Consider the following 16,398-nt stretch of genomic DNA (forward strand, 5'->3'; position numbering starts at 1 on the left):
AGGGGATTCTAGAAATGGTCTGAGCAGCTATGAAGTCTAAACCGCCAGGATTCTGGCAGGACACAGGTGGAGTGGGGAAGAAGACAGGCTTGAAAAATTCTTGTTCTCTACCCTCCGGGGCCTGAGAGAGACTGGCAGGGTACTTGGGAACTCCCAGGGAACTGTGAAACCCTAAGGGTAGAGCAAGGGAAGGGAAGAGAATACGGATGAAGAGATCTAATTTGTTCTTTGTTTGGGGGAGGTATCTCCTGAGGTCTCCTCAGAAGGACAGGGAGGGCAAGAGAGGCCTGAGTATGCAAAAGGCAGAGCCAGGTGCATATCTGTCCATGACAAGTGTTCATTGGATGCCTCATCAGAGGAAGGGAAAGGAGGTGTGGGCAGGAGAGCCTATGGGGCTTCTATCTCCTTCAGGCAGGCTGAGGGTTAAGAGAAGAGAGCCAATGACTGAAGCCGCAATGTTTCATCTCTGACTGCAGCTCCAGGAGCCTCCAGAGGAGAGTCAATGGGGGAGATGGTGGTGGGGATCCTGGGGGAGTCAGTCACCCTGCCCCTAACACTCTCGGCCAGTCACTCCGGAGAGAATGTCATCTGGATGTTTAACACATCTATTATCAGCAAAGAGCAGAAAGAAGCAGCAACAGCTGATTCATTCATTAAGTTCAAGGATCCCAACAAGAACTCTAGCCAAGACTACTCCCTGATGATTGGCCAGCTAAAGATGGAGAATGCTGGCCACTACTATGCCTATGTATGCTCAAAGGCCTCCGGAGTCATCAGCACAAAACACATCACCCTGCTGGTCTACGGTGAGTTTCTGAGCAGAGCACTCATCATTAGATTCCTTCCCTGAGATGTTTCTCCTCTTTGCTGCTTTCCCTGCCTCCCTCCTCCCTTGAGCCTCTCCTCCTACCAAAATGCCTCAGATCACTAGGAAAGCTATTGAGTCCAGACCAGTCAACTCACAGGAGGAAAAATTTCCAACCAGCAGCTGGGCAAAATCTACCTGCCAAGGTCCCCCTTTTACTAAGCTTCCAGTTAATCTCCACCACCCAACCTTCAGTACTTGCTCCTGTCCTCCTGCACTGCATATCAGGTGAGTCTGAGAACTCTTCAACCTGCATTTTTATAGAATATAAGGGCACAGCTGGCTGGAGTGGACTCAGAGAAGACTGAGGAGAAAGGCTTTAGTGTCCAAAGACCCTATGACCTCCACGAGGGACAGTTGCTTGGCTCTCCCGAGTGGGAGGGACAGAACTTGCAGTCTTCTCCTCAGGCTTGGGCCTCGCAGGAGCTTGTCTTGACAGTTGGGCTTACATTTGCCAGCTCCTTCACCTGTACCATCCAGACATGGTCATCACATCCCCTGCCTGGGTTTGTTGGTGTCTAAGTATCTGTGAAGAATCACTGTGCGTGGTCCTGTTAAAATATGCTGGAAATCAGCTAGTCCACATCTATAGCATACTGTGACTCAAATATTTAAAAAAGACAAGAAGATTAGGTAAAAATAATAATAAACTGGAAACAACTGGAGACAGTGTTATATTTCTTTTAAAATTGCTAACATTTATTGAGCACTAACTCTACGTCAGCACTGCACTCACCTCTTTACACTTTATCTCCTGGGTAAAAAACTTAGATGATGGAACCTCAACATGTAAGTCTTCAAGAGTCTTCAAAGCACATGGGACATTGTACTTACCTGTGTCGCTGGGTTTGCTAGTTCTTCACAAGGTACTGTATAGAGTGATGTGGTATCTTTTTTTCCAGTTCTCATTAACTCCTTTATTTAACATCTGAGCATCAAAGGCCCAAAGAGGTGAAGTGATATGTCTGAGATTTCATGACTACCAAGAGAAAGGCCAGGTGCACTCCAAAATGCCTGTGACTTCTGGAGGCACTTTCTCAGCCCTAATGCCGTGTCAACACACAACTTAATGAGTATATTCCGATTGAGTGAAGACATGGTGACTGCCCAGCAGGCAGACCCGACTCTGCATTTAGGTCTGTCTTTCTCGTCACACAGGGAGATTGAAGAAGCCAACAATTACCTGGCACCCTGGGCTTGCTGAGGATGGCATCTGCAGGGTCAGCCTGACATGCTCAGTGGAGGACAGTGGACACAACGTGACATATAGATGGACCCCCATACCAAAAGGAACCTTTGAGTCCCAAGGGGGACCTCACCTCAACGTCTCTTGGACAAGTGGTGAAAATCATCCCAACTTCACATGCATCGCCAGCAACCCTGTCAGCAACAGCTCCCAGCGGTTTCTTTCCGGCAACATCTGTCCAGGTTACCCTTTATCTCTGCTCAGTCAGGCCTTGGGGCCTTGGATGCTTGGATCCAAGTGTTTGCATTCTGAGTGGTTCTTTATGAAGTGCAGTGAGGGAGTGTGGGCAAGAGTGCTTTAGAGTAGCATATTCCAATAGAAATATGATGGGAATCACACATGCAATTTACACTTTCTATTTTTTTTAAATATTTTATTATTTATTTATTTGACAGAAAGACACCGCGAGAGAGGGAACACAAGCTGGGGGAGTGGGAGAGGGAGAAGCAGGCTTCCCACGGAGCAGGGAGCCTGACGCGGGGCTCAATCCCAGGACCCTGGGATCATGACCTGAGCTGAAGGCAGACGCTTAATGACTGAGCCACCCAGGCGCCCCTAATTTACACTTTCTAATAGCCACATTAGATAAAGCCAAAAGAAACAAGTAAAACTAACTTTAATAATGTTTTATTTAACCGCCTAAATCCAAAATATCACCATTTTTTATTGTATTCAATACCATTATCCTTAAGATAATTTACATTTCATGTTGTACTAAGTTTTTGAATCCAGTATGTATTTTACACTAACAGCCCATCTCAATTCAGATGCCAAATTTCCATGGGAAGTATTTGATCTGTATTCAGATTTCATAAAAGTTACAGTTGAAAAAAATAGATTTACATATCCAAGTTTTTCCAAACCGACTTATCAGCTTTTCAATAAGAAATTGTATCGCCATATCTCAATTTCAATTTTAATTTTTTAAAAATCAAATAAAATAAGCAATTTAGTTCTTCAGTCATACTGACCACATTCCAAGGGCTCATACCATGGCTTGTGGCTACCATACTTGGACAGCACAGTGTCAGAAGTTAGCGGAGATGAGTTGATAGAAATTGATAGGTGAAGGAGGGGCGCCTGGGTGACTCAGTCATTAAGCGTCTGCCTTCGGCTCAGGTCATGATCCCAGGATCCTGGGATCAAGCCCTGCATTGGGCTCCCTGCTCCAAGGGAAGTCTGCTTCTCCCTCTCCCACTCCCCTTGCTTGTGTTCCCTCTCTCACTATCTCTCTCTGTCAAAAAATAAATTTTAAAAAATCTTACCAAAAAAAAAAAAAGAAATTGATAGGTGAAGCAATGCAGACCACAAAGGAACACAGACTGTGAGTGGAAGCTGGAAAGAAAGCCCTAGTGGCTCTTACTAGATGCCAGGCACTATTCTATCCTTGCACATTTTAACACAATTAACTTCACAATAATCCTACACAGCAAATACTCTTACTCTTCTTCATTACATAAAGACACTGAGACTCAAAAAGGATAAGGGACTTGCCCAAGGTCACACAGCAGAAGCATGATTGGAACCCTGAGTTTTGTGCTCTGTTCTGCTCTAGAAGGAAGTAGGAAAAAGGAAGGTTTACCTAGGATGTGACAATGCTAGGTCAGGCTGGCAGACGGATTTAGAGCCCTATTAAGTGGAATCTTGACTCTGTCTCAAGCCTAGAACTGCCCTTACACCATTTACAGAGAGGAGCAGTGTAGTGTGATTGATAAGGGTGTCCTAGGATCAGGCAGCCTGCATTCAAATCCTGTTCAGGTATTTAAAACTCTGGACATTGAGCAAGGCATAAATTTCTCTACCGCGGGACAGTGTCTGCCTTAAGTACTGCTATAACTTCTAGCCGAGAACAATGCCTGCTCAATAGAATGAAAAGGAATATTTTCTGCAATAACATGAGATTTTAAGAGGCAGGTAGGATGGCCATTATGCTTTGTCCATTGTTTGTTCCAATCTCCTTGTCATTATTTATATTAATATCATTCATTTCTTCTTCAAAGGCCCCGAGGGAAACACAGAGCTTTACATTGGGCTCTCCTTGATGGCCTCCATCCTGTGCTTTGGGATCTTCATCTGGTGCATTTGGAAGCGAAAAAGACCGTGTGGGTTTCTGAGATCATTGGCACCTGCCAGCACTAGACCATATCCCTGGGACCTCTGGAGGCTTGTCTGCCCTCTCATGATCCCCTCCTACCCCCACTCTCCCAAAACTTCATTTCTTCTCAGAGTGATGGGGGGAAGGGCTGTTCGTTGGGACTCTAAATTTAGTTACGAATCCTTGAAACCTGACTCAAACTACCTTTAAAGGGGGGGGAGGGTGCAGGAGGTGTGATTTATTATTTTGAGACTCACATAATCAATCTGTGGGGAAGACAGGAAAGGAGCTGGCCTTAGGGACAAATGTTACCAGAGTCTCAAAAATCACCAGAGCCCTCCATCTCTCACCTTTACTTTTCTCTTTGAGCTGAGGGGCAGGGGTGGGGGTGGGGTGTGCCACAACTCGGCAATTGGTAGCTCCAGACTCACACCTACTAAGATATGCCACCAGGAAGAGAAAAAAGATGTTTCCCTCCAACTCCAGCTCGAAAGATTTTCAATAAGAAATTGAATCGCCATATTTCAATTTCAATTTTAACTTTTTAAAAGTCAAATAAAATAAGCAATTTAGTTCTTCAGTCATACTGGCCACATTCCAAGCGCAGCCTTGGGTCATGTGACCATTGCTTGGCCCAATCCCTGTGGCCAGTGGGATTAGCTATTATGATTGGCAGCTCCCTCAGAATTTCATATTGCAGGGGAAATGGAATAGTTCCCAGAAAGGGCATATTGGTTAGAACAGGTAGGATCCCTAGAACAATTCCTGCAAGACAGCAAATCAATCTGATGATTGGCTACCACACAGGGGACAGAGGGATGGCCGGAGGCTCCAGGGCTCTCTCCTCATTTGAAGATGACCTTAGGACTCTGGTCACCCCATCCTGTGGGTTCCTAGTCATATCAGGGTTCACCTCCTCCCTAAAGCCTTTTTCTTGTCTTTGTCCCCAGAAATCTCCCCCTGTCTCCTTTGACACTCAGAATCAGATGCCTCTGTCCTCACAGACCTATTGATAAACCTTCTCTACCTTGGTTTGTCAGGTTCAGACCCAGCCTCCAACTCCAGCCACGCTGAAACCCCAACAGACACACCAGGTAATATCACCAATGACACGGGCTGTGGGGTCCCTGGGTCAGATGGAAGCTCCAAAGCCTGGCTATTTGGTGTGATCTGCCAACCTGCAACATGAGCACCACCCAGGAGCTTGTTAGAAATGCAAATCTTGGGCACCACCCCAGATACTAAGCTCTAACCTGCATCTTAAGCTTGTTAAAGTTGGAAAATTGATGTGATTTGGAGAAGGAAGGTGGTTTGGGGAACAGAAACCACAACCAGGACGGACTCAGGAAAGATGGTAACCAGAGCTAGGGGAGGCAGCCCGGCCTCTGGGGTCTCTAAGGTTCCTTGGGCATTATCATCACTTAAATGTGGCCTCCGGTGAGGATTGAGTTATTTTCCTCATTCCAAGAATGGAGGAACAAAGGCCAGATAGAATGATAGAAACTGTGGTAGGAGCAAAACTAAAACCTAATTAAAATTAAAACCTATGAGACTGTCTAGGACACCTATTACCCAAGAACATCACTGAGGCAGTGGTTTTCCAACTTTTAAAAAAGCTAAGGAATAATAATTTAAAAAAAAAAAAGCGCTAAGGAATGCTTTCTTCAAACAAAATACTGTGCAACACCCCAATAGCACAAAGTGTGCAAAAGTGGAACTGTCCTGATGGGTGTTGGAGCGGAGAGCTGAGATGCCTGCATCTTACCACCCCCCCTTTCCCATCGCTCAGTCCTCAATTACCACCCTGAACTCTACGCTCTGGAGTTCTAAAGAATTCCCAAACTCCACACACTGGGACAACCCTGCTATAAAAAAACCCAGGTAACCTCTCATGGAGGATATCCCCCAAAGAGATGGAACAGAAGGAGTGATGGGTGGGATGGGTGGGATGCCAGCGGCTCAAGTAATCCAACAGTGCAGACCTTTTGGATGGGAAAATGTAATCAAGAGAAAGGCACCAAGAAGTGGGAATGAGGCTAAGTGTGGAGCTTCCCACAAGCTCCCTCCTCACAGCGGGGGGGGCAGACCCTGGTCTCCCCCAGCCTGTGCCCTTGTTCCTTGGTGCTCTGGGCACAGGAGTAAGGAAGTGGGGACACCACTGTCACCCCTGCTCTTCCTCCCTCCCCAGCACCTTTCCTCAGCTCCCAAGATCTGCCTCTTTAACCTCCCCAGCATCTCTCCAAAGTCTCCTCTTCTCTAGATCGCTGCCGAGGTTCGAGGTTCGTCATGTCACAATTCTTTTGTTTATTGAATAGGGTTTTTATATTGAAAAGTCATATATTCACATGATATATAGTTTAATCTCCTTCCCAATCCCAATCTCCTGGTCTGTTCCCCCAAAAAGGCTTCATAATTAAGATGCATTTCAAAATCCTTTAGGGGTCTTTAATGCATTTATGGGTATTAAATATATTTGAGCATGTGTGTGTGTTTGTGTGTGTGTGTGTGTAGGTACCTTTCTTTTAATTACACATATGGGAGCAATCTATAGCATTTTCTTGAACCTTGCTTTTTTTAACTTAAGAGAATATCCTAGTAATATTAACATATGTAAGACTGACTCCCATTTATTCCATCCTACAGATGTGCCTTAATTTATTTAACTAGTCCTCATTAACAGACATTCCCATTCCTTGTTAATTCTTCCCCCAAATAGTATACTAGTTTCCTAACTGGCCGTTCCTTCCCCAGGGTTTCTCTCTTCTATCCCTTCTGCTCATCACTTTGCCAAGTCAACACTGACTGCTCTAAAACCATCAATGGCTCCTCATGGCCTTTGTCTGTTACTCAAAAGGCAATAAAACCTAGGGCCCAAGTGTATGTGTTCTGAGGTCAGATAGTCCTATATTTGAATCTCAATTCTGCTCATTAGTGATCTTGGGCAATTCAATCTCTATGCATCAGTTTCCTTACCTTGCAAAATAAGTGTGCCCAATTCTTAGAGTTGCTGTGAGTACTGAGTGGGTCAGTGCCAACAGTGTGCACTCAATAGGTGGTGATTAGTGTTATATTCTCATTCAGTATTTAACCAGACCGCCCTTTACCTACTTTTTCCCTATGCAAATCCCATAGGGAACAGTTTTGAGTACTAGTTAAGAACATCAGGGAGTAGGTTTCCAGCATTCAGATCCTGACCTTACCACTTACTCAGGCAAATATTTAACCCTTTTGTGCTCCAGTTTCCTCATCTGCAAAAAATACATGTATATAGTTTTTGTTTTATGTGGTTTCATGCAGATTGAATAAGTTTATTAGTGAAAAGTGTTTAGACTGGTGTCTGATACATACTAGGCACTTGGCAAGTGTGAGCCATTATTATTCTACACACAGAATGGGCTGCTTCCTCTGTCCCCAAAGGCAGCTAGACATGCACCCAGTGTGCCAACCAATTGTTCAATACAGACACCCATTCTGATTGTACTACACCCAGTTCATTGCATCTGCTAAATATTTTGAATACCATCTTTTCCCAAAAGAAATGGTTTCACACCTTTCCTTAATCATGCTGCTTCTTCAACCAACAATAGCCTGTCACTCATCAGAATCAAGGCCCCTCCATCAAGGCCCACCTCAATCCCACCACTTTCATGAGCTCTTCTCTGCTTCCTAACCAGAGACCATGTCCTCACATTTTCCTCACACTTTTCATGTCACCTTTGCCAGAGCTGGGCTTGTCTTTGTTGATTTCTGTATGGATCTGACCCCCCGCTAGACAGCGTCCTCCTTCAAGAGCAGGTCTAATGACCTTCAGAGTACACATCATGGCACTTAGGATGGCTTAGCCAACAGAGCCAGTTTGGCTCACTGAGTGTTGCTAAGGCCATCTCATGTCACACTCCATGAATGTTTACCAAATGGAAATGAGTGAATGCTTGAAAGGAAGGAGGAAGGGAGAGTGGAATAGAGTCCCCTGTGGGGAGACCAGAAAACAACCTCTCCTCCAGTTCCTTGGGCCTCACCTGGAGTAGAAGTCGGAGCAGGTTGGATCCTTGCACAAAACAAGAAAAAGGTGGGGACTGGGACTCTTTTTACCAAGCCTACACAATGTGTTCAAAACTCACTGCTGGCCACACACTGTGCGATATGCTCTCCCAAGGGTGTCAGAAGCTGGACACTTTCCTTAAGACTGCCAAGCAAGAGCATAGCTCCACCTCCGACAGAAGTTCTGACTTCAGTGAAACAATGAAGAAGCACCCGGAGAGGACTGGCATAGCCAAGGCTAGAAGACACGAGGAGTATGACTCGCTCACTCAGGAAAGCACTGGATCTGACTCATCATCTGAGGGGCAAGCAGAGTATGATCTCGTCACTCCGGAAAGCATGGTGCCTGCGTCTGTGGACAACACGGGGTATATGCAAGTGTTCCTCAACTTGCAGGTGAGCTCTTTGGATCAATACACCTTCCTCCTCCACTTCTAGGCCCATCCAATATCCTGGATGACTAGTCCCTCCAAACTGGGGCCAGAACCAGCAGCACATGGGCAGATAATTGTGGCTCTATCCATGTTTACCAAACCTTGGGGTCCCTTGGAATAAGGAGCTCATCCTCAGCTCCCAAGCGTGGGCCATTGATAAGGGAGGTGTGAGCAACCAGAAGCATGGTCCCCACTGCACTAAGGTAGCCACCACCCTCTGTGTGAAACCTAAACCTGGGTGGGGTGTCCCTTCTCCTTACGGGCTGAACATGAAACTCTGGAAAGCTCTCATCTGGTGATTATGGATAGTCTGATGTTGGTCTGTTACAGGGAAAGACCCCAGTTCCTGAGCAAAAAGAGAGTTCAGCCACAATCTACAGCTGTATACAGACATCTCAGAAGGTGAGAACAATTTTCTCTGTATCCCAAGGCTCCTAAAGCAAAGAACTATTGCACAGACCATTTTAACTGAAAGTCTTAGATCCCCAAGCAAAGGAGCTTAGGTTCTCTCCACTATGCATCCCCCTGACACACTCCATGGTCAACAGAGATGCTTAAACAAGTATTTCTGATTCACATTTGTTTGGCCAAAGGCTGAACATTTCTAATTGGTTTAATAATGTTTTATACTGATTATTAACACTGACCAGAATGAGAAGCTGTAAACACAAATACTGTATGATCTATATATATTTCTAAATCTACTTCTAACCCTAATCTTAATCCACCACAATGGCAATTTCCCAAATCAATTGGAAATTAGCTAATAGTCCAATGTCAAGATTTTTTGGGAAATGTGCTATTAACTACAACATATTGGTTTTATTGTAATGTTAAAAGATCCCTTAATGGTAGAATTTACCATTAAATAATAATAACTGACTTTCACATCAAGTTCATAAAACGTTGACAAACATATCTCATGTGATCCCTAGAACACCTCTACAAATGTATTGTCATTCACATTTTCTAGCAAAAGAAGCTGAGATTCGCAGAAGCTAATTTTGCCTAACACAGACAGTAGGTGGATTTCAGGATTAAAAACCAGAAAGAGGGGTGCCTGGGTGGCTCAGTCGGTCAAGCGTCTGCCTTTGGCTCAGGTCATGATCCTAGGATCCTGGGATCCAGCCCCGCATCAGGCTCCCTGCTCAGCTGGGAGCCTGTTTCTCCCTCTCTCTCTGTCCCTCCCTCTACTTGTGTTCTCTCTCTCTCTCCCTGTCTGTCAAATAAATAAATAAAATCTTTAAAAAATATAAAAATACGGGGCACCTGGGTGGCTCAGTTGGTTAAGCATCTGCCTTTGGCTCAGATCATGATCTCAGAGTCCTGGGATTGAGCTCCCCCGCCCCCGTCAGGATCCCTGCTCAGTGAGGAATCTTCTCCCTTCCCTTCTCCCTCTGCCCCTCCTGACCCAGCTCATGCTCTCCCTCTCTCAAGTAAATAAAATCTTTAAATATATGTGTGTGTGTGTGTGTGTGTGTGTGTGTAAAAGAAGAACCACAGGGGCGCCTGGGTGGCTCAGTCGTCAAGCGTCTGCCTTCGGCTCAGGTCATGATCCCAGGGTCCTGGGATCGAGCCCCGCATCGGGCTCCCTGCTCCGCGGGGAGCCTGCTTCTCCCTCTCCCATTCCCCCTGCTTGTCTTCCCTCTCTCGCTGTCTCTCTCTCTGTCAAATAAATAAATAAAATCTTTAAAAAAATAAAATAAAATAAAATAAGAACCACAAAGAGTTTTAAAATAATCCTGAATAATCTTAACCAATTAACCTTGACCTGATTCTAGCTGCCGGCTCTGCTTTCACTTCCCTGAAAACATTGGGTCCATATATACTTTTGTTTTCAAATCTCTCCCAGAATTCCCTCCCTGTTTTTCCTCCTTGTTTTAACATGCTCAAACAAAATATTTTCAAAGATTTATTTACTTATTTTAGGGAGGGAGGGGCAGAGGGAGAGAGACAATCTTAAGCAGACTCCCTGCTGAGCGCCGAGCCAGACACAGAGCTCCGTCTCACCACCCTGAGATCATGACCAGAGCCGAAATCAAGAGTCAGATGCTTAACCGACTGAGCCACCCATGCACCCCCAAACAAGATTTTAAAAAAGAAAAACTCTCAAAGTTTTTCAGTTATACTACTTCTCTGTGACTGATGAATCAATCAATAGATATTTATTGAACATCTTTTGTTTGCCTAGAACTAGAGTGAATGCTGTGGGGATTTAGAATGTCTAAGGCACTATCCTTAACCTTGAAGACTGTTGTCTTACCTGGCTTTCAGTGGAGGAGGAGTGGAGCCAATTCAATCACCTAGAAGGGAAATGAAAACGCTCTACATACTACTTGTTAGGTGTGCAGTTCCCAAGGCTTTTCCAGATATTGGAAGTGGGAGATACCACTGCACTGAGGTAGACAGGAAAAGCTTCATGAAAAAAATAATTTGGATTGCACCTTAAAAGATGGATAGAATTTGCTCAGTAAGTGTTTGTGCAGATATGCAGCCATCAACCGTCATCTACCTCATGTCCTGTCTTGTGAAATGTCGCCTATGCTGAGCCAATAAGGTACTTCACCTGTGGCCTTGAGACCTCATCTGTACTTTTCACTATATTCCCAAAGCTGCTTTCTACTCTGACCTAGCCCTTTGTGTTTGGGCCAATACTGGTCAATCTTAAAGTCATGGACATCAGTCCCTACTCTGAGTTTCAGAATGGCCTTGAGTCACCTCTGGTCTGGTCAGTCCTGCATGACTCCCATACCACCCCAGGGACTCCAGATCCCTGCAACCACCCTCACTCACAGTCTAAGTGGAAATGAATGCGTTTCTTTGGCCAAGGTCTTGACAGAATTTATCCCTTGCCTTCAGAATTTTTAGGACCACGAATCTTGATTCTGGGTCCCCTGAGGCTATCATTGCCCACTTGGTCAGGAAATTCTCAAACGTACGTTAGCCATTATTTTCTGACATGTGTTTCTGCATGATATCTCAAAGGTTTATACTGTTCCTGAGCTATTACTGACACCCTGCCTCCCCTCCTGTCTGCATCAGCTCACATCTCACCTGCTCCTCAGGGCCTTCGGTGAAGAAGGAGTCCTCAGAACCCTGGGAACATGAAGGCCTACGAGTCTGGACCATTACTTTGATGCATAATCTCTACCACCTGGAATATCTTTCTACAGATATTTGTCTTGCTTCTCCAGCCAGGACAGAGACTGAGCTCATTAGACAGTAGCTTCTTGAGAGCAAGGCCTTTTATTGCCATTTTTGTATTCCCTCAACCTGCTGCACTAAATTGCCCTCTATCTCCCTCACAGAGAGCCTAGCCAACTTCCCAGCAGGAGGTTCTGCATAAATGCCTGCCATCAGCTTGATGGATTGTTCCATCCCTAGGCCAGTCCATATGACCTGACTCCTACAGGATGGACCAGTCTTAGCCTCGCCTGACCTCCCTCTCTCACCATCACAGGGCCAAGGAAACCAAGGCCTCCCAGGCTTTATTAACCATATGCTTGTGTGTCTTTTGGCTCACAGGTGATGCCACCACCACAACAGAATGATCTCGAGTCTCCTGAAAGCCCTACCTATGAAAATTTCACCTGAAGAGAAAAGCAGCTGCTGCCTCTCTCCCTGTAGTTGGAGAGTCTGCTGGACGGTGTAGGGCCTGCGCTCTTACAGACAGAAGCACTTCAGAATTGTCTTCAGTGTCTCAAAGATGTGTGGGTTTCACCCTCCCACTTCCTTCCACCCCTGTGAATTCCCAAGCCCATTAATAGATCAGACACAAGCTCTTTCTTGGAGTCCCCAGCCTTCAAGGTGTCCCTGCTCTGTCCGTCTCCTTGTGTGCTCATACAGTTTCCCCTCTCAGCTCAGATGCACCACCTCAGAGCTCGGCCAAGACTGGTCCAGTGTTGTTGAAAGGACCCTGGACCTTCACACCATCTTCTAAAGAGCTGCTAAAATGAATCCAGTGGATATTCTCACACATGGATGCAAAGATCTATGTAAATTGTGTCCATGTAGTATCTTTTTAAATAAAAGGACAGAAATAACCTAAATGTCCATTTAGTAGGAATGTGGTTAAATGTGTGCTAGTGTACCCATGTGTTACATGGTAAGCCCTGCCACTTTTGTAAAGAAAGGAAAGACTAGGGGCAACTGGGTGGCTCAGAGGTTAAGTGTCTCCCTTTGGCTTGGGGGGTGATCCCAGGGGTCTACTTCTCCCTCTCCCTCTGCCATTCCCCCTGCTTGTGCTCTCTCTCTCTCTCTGTCAAATAAACAAATTAAATCTGAAGGAAGGATAGGAGGGAGCGAGGGAGGGAAGGAGGGAGGGAGGGAGGAAGGAAGGAAGGGAGGGAGGGAGGAAGGGAGGGAGGGAGGGAGGAAGGAAGGAAGGAAGGAAGGAAGGAAGGAAGGGAGGAAGGAAAGAAGGAAAGAGAAAGAAAGAAAGAAAGAGAGAGAGAGAGAGAGAGAAAGAAAGAAAGAAAAAGAAAGAAAGAAAGAAAGAAAGAAAGAAAGAAAGAAAGAAAGAAAGAAAGAAAGAAAGAAAGAAAGAAAGAAAGAAAAAAGACTAGTATGTCTTTTTATATGGAATAAGGGCTAAGAACGGAAAGAACAAAGCCCAGGACAGTGTGTATCACATGCTACCAGTTAGATAAAGAAAAAATGTATACCTATATGCTTATATAGTTATACAAAAGTTCCAAAAGGAAATATGAAATACTTATCAGTGGCTGCCTCCAGGGAGTAAACTGGATTGTTGTTTTTGCTGCATACTCTTTTGTACTGCAGATTTCTGTTTTTAACCATAAATGTGTATCATTCTTTTGATATATTTTTAAGTGCTTAAAATGCCTCTACCATATAAGCTTCCCATATTTACCCCAAAGAACTTCTCTCCTCGCTGTCAGGTCCGGATGCAGAACAACCATAGTACCTCTCCTCTCCCCGCAGCTGTGGCTCAGCCCTATCCCCCTGCCTGTAAGTTGTGCTACCTTTGACTTATATTCATGATACTGTAGTGTACGTTTGTGTCACGTGCACCTGGAAGCCCATGTATGTCCTTTAATGTTGTGCTTCTGCTGTCATACTTTCCTGCACATGTCCTATGGAGTCAATATGTCTTCTGTGTCCTGTAATGAGTACTCCTAGGGACCAACCAGTGCTTCATACACAGCAGAAGCTTAACTACTGTTTCTTCACTGGGTGGTCATTGCATGGATAATCATCCTCGTAAGGCATTATTACAGAAGTTCAGTGAAGACATATGATAATGTACATTATTACACTCTAGAATACAGCATCCCCAAAAGCATAACTGACCAGTTCAAGATCTACACAACTCAGGATGCATGAAAGGCCAGGTCAATGGTCAGTGTCTCTGGTGTTCATCTGAACTGTTCCAACTCCCATTGTTTCCTGCTCCCTCTGCTCACCAAACTTCTGACTCTGGCACTGAACTGCCAGTACGTGCCTTGGAGACCCCAGACTCCTTTTGTATATGTTTTCCTGGTTTTTACCCTTGACATCGGCTCCAAAATGTGGTCTGTCCACACTTGTCTCCAGGAGGAAACCAGCCGGCCAGTCAAACAGCCCCCACGGGAGAGGGATCAGGCAGGGCATGAGCAAGTGCAAGCTGTGGCTATCCCCCATGAGACTGAATGGCCTGTGATCTGGGGATTCTGGGATCATCTGCTCCAGTGTGAACAAGGCTGGGAGACCCTGATGGCTTGCAAGGAATCCAGACTCCTCTCCAGTAGGAATTAAACAGACATGTGTTTATTGATGGACACAAGTGCCCTTTGGCTGCTATAGAGAGGAAAAGTACAGAATATGGAAGGGACACATAAATTTAACTCAGAAAAGAAACTTAGAATGCCTCTGAATAACAGCATAGTTTTATATTAAATTCATATGTTAAATACAGAATGGGGCAATTGAAGAACCAGGCTCCATGCAATAGCCACTGTTGGGGTCTCTGAGTAGGACCTCTTCCAGTTCACACTCACCCCTTTCCTGGGCGCGGCCGGAGTCTCAACTCTGGTCCCCACAGCCTCGTGGAAGAGTCTGGCCTGAGGACTGAGGGGAGCCCAGCAGAGTGTCCAGTTTCCAGCTGCACAGCCGGCTGAGCCCTTCCTCCAGCATATGCCCTGGGGAGCGCTCATCAGGACTCAGAACTTAAATAGAATATGGTTTCCAATTGTGAAGAATTTGTGAAGAAGCTCAAGTAGATTTCTAATAATGTGTTTTTGTAAATCATATATCATACTGTAGGCAAAGCTGGTCTCACTGTCCAATTATCAGGACAGCAATGGGCTCAGGGTGATTTTTCCACTCAGAGATCAGCTTGCTTTGCCCCATCTACTCTCATTCCTGCCCATTCTCCCTCGTGACCTAGTGGCCAGAAGTAAAGGTGTAATATGCGGTAGGGAAGTTTTTCCTCTGTATTCGAGGAAAGCCTAGACCCAGCCCCGCTGGAGGAGCAGCCAGCCGCTTACAGCTACTCAGTCCTTCCTCACAGAGGGGGCGCTGTTTCTCTTCCTCTGAGTCGCCATTATCTTTCCTCCCTCTTTGGAAGATGGGCCTGGGCAAGGGGAGGGTCTAGAAATGTGGTCATTCCAGATTAGAGAAGAGGAAAGATGAGTAACACATTAGAAAACCAGGGGAAGGGATCTTGATGCTAATAATAACAGCATCCTGCATTTGCATAGCACTAGATAAACTTGCTGTGTGGCTCTGGACTTGCTTTGTGGTCTTTTATGAACTACCCAACCTGTCTACCCATTCTCATCCAGTCTATAAATTGAGAGATATTATTTAACAGTCTTGCTCTTATTAGCAATCATTTTCAAAACAAGACATAGACGATAAACGAAGTCCCATGTCCTCTCTAGACTGTGCACCATTCTGTAGACTCATGTGGTGTCATCCATGGCGCTGATTCCCAAAGCAATGCTGGGATGTAAGAGAGAACAGCTGCAGCAGCTAGGAATATATGCAGAAGTTCTCCAGCTCCCTGCGGCTCAGTCGTGCAGGGTTCTGGGCTTTGAGTCGCCTCTTTCCAACCTGCGGGAGAAAAGAAGAACTTCAGACCCTCTCCCGCTAGGAGATCCTCATAGCAACCTTGAGACGTATGAATTATTACCCCCATTTTACAGATTAAGAAAATGAAGCTTGAAGTGAAATAACTCAGGGCCAACAACCAGTATGAAGTAAAGGAGGAGCTTGAAGCCAGTTCTTCTGGCTCTAAGTCCAGTGTTTTTTTAACATGACCCGCCCTAGATTGCTTTGGCCCACACAGTGCCCTCTGCAGCCCGAGGCTGTCCCGTTGGCTTTGATGTGGGCCTGCAGCCGAAGCACCAGGGAATCCCAGTGGGCCCCATCCACCTTCTCTCTCGTGACCCCCGGCAGCGTCTTTATTGGACCACAGGTGGAAGCTAGTGGGTGGGAGTGCCCTCCGTGCCTTAATTTCTCTGGGTATAAATGGGAAGTATAATTATACCTACCTCATGGCATTCTATGAGGATTAAATGAGATAATTCACATGAAGCCACTAGCAGGCTACCAAATACATAATACACCCTCAAAAACTGTTGAGTCCCTATTTGCCATTCCCTAAACGGTCCGACGGGACTCAATTCAGCCACCAGCCTCAATGGTCACTTTACAGTGTCCATTCCAGCAGCAGCTTAAGATTACCTATGCCCCAGAATGGTTCCCAATGACT

The 16,398-nt window shown here is 45.5% G+C and overlaps 2 protein-coding genes across 6 annotated transcripts in view; one reads left to right on the plus strand and one right to left on the minus strand.

Moving 5' to 3' along the window:
* The window catches only part of LOC114199121 (T-lymphocyte surface antigen Ly-9-like), a 28,813-nt gene extending 16,083 nt beyond the window's left edge, over window positions 1-12,730 (plus strand). For both annotated transcript variants that reach the window (XM_028090898.2, XM_028090899.2), the window contains 7 exons: window positions 477-806; window positions 2,024-2,293; window positions 4,112-4,213; window positions 5,247-5,300; window positions 8,363-8,643; window positions 9,012-9,083; window positions 12,207-12,730. In XM_028090898.2, the coding sequence (XP_027946699.1) occupies window positions 477-806; window positions 2,024-2,293; window positions 4,112-4,213; window positions 5,247-5,300; window positions 8,363-8,643; window positions 9,012-9,083; window positions 12,207-12,275 (1,178 nt within the window). In that variant the 3' untranslated portion in view covers window positions 12,276-12,730. The remainder of the gene's footprint in view (window positions 1-476; window positions 807-2,023; window positions 2,294-4,111; window positions 4,214-5,246; window positions 5,301-8,362; window positions 8,644-9,011; window positions 9,084-12,206) is intronic.
* A 1,698-nt stretch (window positions 12,731-14,428) lies between these two features.
* CD244 (CD244 molecule) overlaps window positions 14,429-16,398 on the minus strand; it is a 28,464-nt gene continuing 26,494 nt past the window's right edge. For all 4 annotated transcript variants that reach the window (XM_088017384.1, XM_088017382.1, XM_028091035.1 and 1 more), the window contains one exon: window positions 14,429-15,737. In XM_088017384.1, coding sequence (XP_087873510.1) covers window positions 15,657-15,737 — 81 coding nt within the window. In that variant the 3' untranslated portion in view covers window positions 14,429-15,656. The remainder of the gene's footprint in view (window positions 15,738-16,398) is intronic.

The sequence above is a fragment of the Eumetopias jubatus genome, unplaced genomic scaffold (genome assembly GCF_037043125.1).
Source record: "Eumetopias jubatus isolate StellerSeaLion01/CBP00866 unplaced genomic scaffold, mEumJub1_p1.0 scaffold_12, whole genome shotgun sequence".
Taxonomy (NCBI): Eukaryota; Metazoa; Chordata; class Mammalia; order Carnivora; family Otariidae; genus Eumetopias; species Eumetopias jubatus.